Raw genomic sequence first — 3,612 nt, 5'->3', positions numbered from 1 at the left:
GAGCTACGCGTTACTTCCACCAAGTCCTTGCCTGGACTTATCCCACTCCCCTCCTCTTCTTCCTCATCTTCAACCACCTCTACATTCTCTCCTTCTTTGTCCCCATCCTCCTCTCCCTCCTCCTTCTCCTCCTCTTCAGGCTCTACAGGCACAGACACAGTACATTCTGTTGGGTCAGGCTCCATTTTCTCTCCCTCATCCTGCTCCATGTCCTCTTTTCCATGTTCCCTCTCATCCTCCTGCTCTTTGGATAGCTGGGGCTCCTCCAGGCTGGCCTTCTGGCCTGGATAACCCAGAGAGAGCTCTACTTTTAGGGTTTTGCCTGTGGCTGTGGCCGGGCAGGCTGGATCTGGGACTGGAGCTGGGGAAGGGCATGGCGGCAATCCAGAAATCTTGCTCTCAGGCTCGGAGACAGAGCATCCTTTTGCTTCCGCCCTCCTTTCTTCCTTCTCTTCCTCCTCAACTCCACTCTGAGATTCCACCACTTCACAGTCTCCCCCGTCGTCTTCTTCCCTTCTCTCATGTTCTTCTTCGGTGAGAGGTTGGACGTGGCATGGATGAGGGAGGGATTTTGAGTCCGGTTCTGCTGGCGCTGCCTCCACCATGGCTTGTTCAGCCAATCGGGCTTCAGCAGGCGAGGGCCCGGCCTTGTAACCCATGGTGATTGGAGGGTAGGTGTATACAGGTGGCAAGTCTGGTAGAAAGAGGGGAGAGCATTGGTTTAATATATACAATGTATATATTTATATATTTATTTTCAAGCATCTACTGAAAATGAACTGAAAAATCTTCTGTCTGCAGTGAGATCTTTTGCTTTTTAAATTCATGGTCATTCTGTTCAGGCAGACAGGAAGCAAGCGATCACAGTTGGAATAATACACTGACAGCTGGGTGCAGAAAACACAGGGAGAGTGTGCGTGAAAGTGTGTATGTGTAAAGTTGTGTATATTATATATACTGCGTGTGTGTGCGTGTGTGTGCGTGTGCGTGTGTGCAGGAGTATGAGTGAGTGTATAGATCTATGTGGGATATTGATGACACCCTGCTGTTTTCCTGTGATTGCAGCGCTGGCCCTGTCACCCCTGCATTCTTATTATTGATGGTATCCCTCCGCCCCCTGACAGCGCAGCCAGATGAATGCGTATCCTTCCGCCTGTACTTCTCAAGGACCCCTGAAGGATAAGGAGGGTCTATCTGAAGAATTCATTGACCTTCCTCTTATGACACCCATGTAAGCTCAGACACATGCGTGCACGTTGGCAGGTCGCACGTACACACACTGAGTGCCCATATGCTTTCTCCGACCTTAATGGCTGACCTGTCCATTGTCCCTCTTTAGCTTGAACAGACACACACACACACACACACACACACACAAGCTCAAGGACAGACAGAACAAGGGATCAGTCATGCTTCAAACAATTTCTGCAAAATCAATTTCTGCGATTTTGCAGAAACAATTTTCTGCAAAATCGCCTCAAAGAGAGCTACATTTCTGCAGCAGCTCCCTCCGTCTCCCTCCCTCTTTTTTCCTCTCACACATTGTCTCTCTATTTCTTTGTTTTTGCTTTTTCTCTCATTAAACAGCCTCTAGACATCTCCACATTCACCTGGCTCTAGGGACTGTGGGTAGTCCTGAGGTGGCTGTCCCTCTCCTCTGTCGCTGCCCCTCTCCAGCCCTTTGGAGAGGTGTGAAGGAGCGGGGCTGAGCGCCGGGGAGCGGGGCGCAGCCGCGGCCGGACTCGGCGCAGGGGTCAGAGGGTTCGGCGGGTGCGGGCGCCTGGACGGTGAGTGGTAGCAGGGTGACTGACGGCTGGTGGGACACATCCCCGGAGACGGCGTGGGCGTCTTCGGTGGAGGAGGAGTGTGAGAGAAGGGTTTGGCTGCGTGAGAAGAGGTGGTGGAGGAAGAGGAGGGGGGAGTTCGGGATGCTGACGATTCATGAGGAGAGTCTTCTATAGTGATAGCATGCTCCTCATGTTTTCTCTGTGAAAAAGGAAAGGGAGAGTTACGACTTCATCTATCCTGACAAATTATTTCTCAAGCAAACAATGCGGCAGGTTATTTAAAACACACAGGACAGGCGGCACTTAACATGAGCACAAATAAGCACCGCTGCTGAAGAGATAAAGGAAAACCTTCCGACGGAAAAGCCACGAAAAAGAGTGTTGGCCACACAGTTTGATTGCCAAATGATCTGGCAATGCGAGAGTGGGAAGGCACCACACCAACGCCTCCTTATCAATGAAACATTTTGCCAACAGAAAGAGGAAGTCATTGGCTTAAGTAAATATTGCTGAGCGTGATTTTGCATATGTTTTTTCTGTCAGTGTTGAGAAATTGGGATATCAGAGCTGAGAGATCTTCAAACAAATGATTAGCGGGGCTCTGTAATACTCTGACTACTCAAAGGAGGAGGAGTTTTGCACAGTATTTTCACACTTCCTAATTCTCATTTGCCCACAGTTTCACAATAATATGTTAACACCATTTCACAAGCTTTACACTAAAATGTACCCTCTCTCACGTGTGTCTGGTCTATATTAACATATTAACATAGTACCTGTCCTATGGAGTGGCGCTGCATGTGCTCCATGGCTCGCTGCTGCTGCTGTTGGTGCTGATGCTGCTGCTGCTGCTGCAAGGCGTACAGCTCCTGTTGCCGTAGGAATGAGGAGCGGGAGTAGACGGGATGATGCTGCAGGTGAGGAGGGGGGCCCCGGCCTCCGTACACGGGAGGCCATAGACCTGACTGCTCCAGAACGTCTGGAAGAGGAAACAGACAGAGAAAAGTGAATAAATAAATAACAATAAAAAAAAGACTTTCCTGTTGGTTAACTCACATTATTCACCTTTTGAATAAATAAGCAGGAAAATAATCAGCAGAGAAATGTTTTCATGGCTGCATCATAAAGAGAAACTGTCATTGAACTCTGAAAGTGCTCATTTGAATATGTGGAATTGGCAAGAGAGCTCAGCCACCTTAACTGCAGATGTAACAACTGTGAGCCGTGTGTCGGCCACAGACTGAATAAGTGAATCCTTCTTTAACTCTCCCTATTTCTTATGATGGTGTTTTTCTGTGCAGGGAAACACAGTTTCTTCAAAGCCCCACCCTAGGCACATACAGAATGAATTCAGATACACACAGATGCACATACACTCACACCCACACACACATCCCTCCTTGGACGCCTTGTCGCTGGGAACCTTTGTTCTGTGAGATTAGCCTGAGTGGGCTAATGTTTCCCAGGGGAAGGGTTCAGTGGATGCACTTCCCCTCTCTGCAGGAACTCCCACGAAGCGAGGCAAGGGAGGCGGGAGATAATTAAATTTCACAGCCTGTTTGCAAAGCAGCGTTGACACACACACACACACACACGCACACACACACACACACACACACACACTTCTCTCTACTTAGCAATGGCTGACATGTACAACACAACCCTTAACACTGAGCAATGTCTCATGTTGTTCCAGACACGAACACAACTAACTTCATATGTTCACACACACACACACACACACACACACACACACACACACACACACACACACACACACACACACACACACACACACACACACACACAGACAAGCCCACCCCGC

The 3,612-nt window shown here is 49.0% G+C and overlaps 1 protein-coding gene across 1 annotated transcript in view; it reads right to left on the bottom strand.

Annotated features, from left to right (window-relative positions):
• bahcc1 (BAH domain and coiled-coil containing 1) overlaps positions 1-3,612 on the bottom strand; it is a 52,455-nt gene that overhangs the window by 20,215 nt on the left and 28,628 nt on the right. The window contains 3 exon segments of the mRNA XM_022743231.1: positions 1,053-1,172; positions 1,611-1,986; positions 2,564-2,766. Of these exon segments, the coding sequence (XP_022598952.1) occupies positions 1,053-1,172; positions 1,611-1,986; positions 2,564-2,766 (699 nt within the window).

The sequence above is a fragment of the Seriola dumerili genome, unplaced genomic scaffold, assembly GCF_002260705.1.
Source record: "Seriola dumerili isolate Sdu_G_001 unplaced genomic scaffold, Sdu_1.0 BDQW01000068.1, whole genome shotgun sequence".
NCBI classification, from domain to species: domain Eukaryota; kingdom Metazoa; phylum Chordata; class Actinopteri; order Carangiformes; family Carangidae; genus Seriola; species Seriola dumerili.
This window is presented reverse-complemented; position numbering and strand designations above follow the sequence as displayed.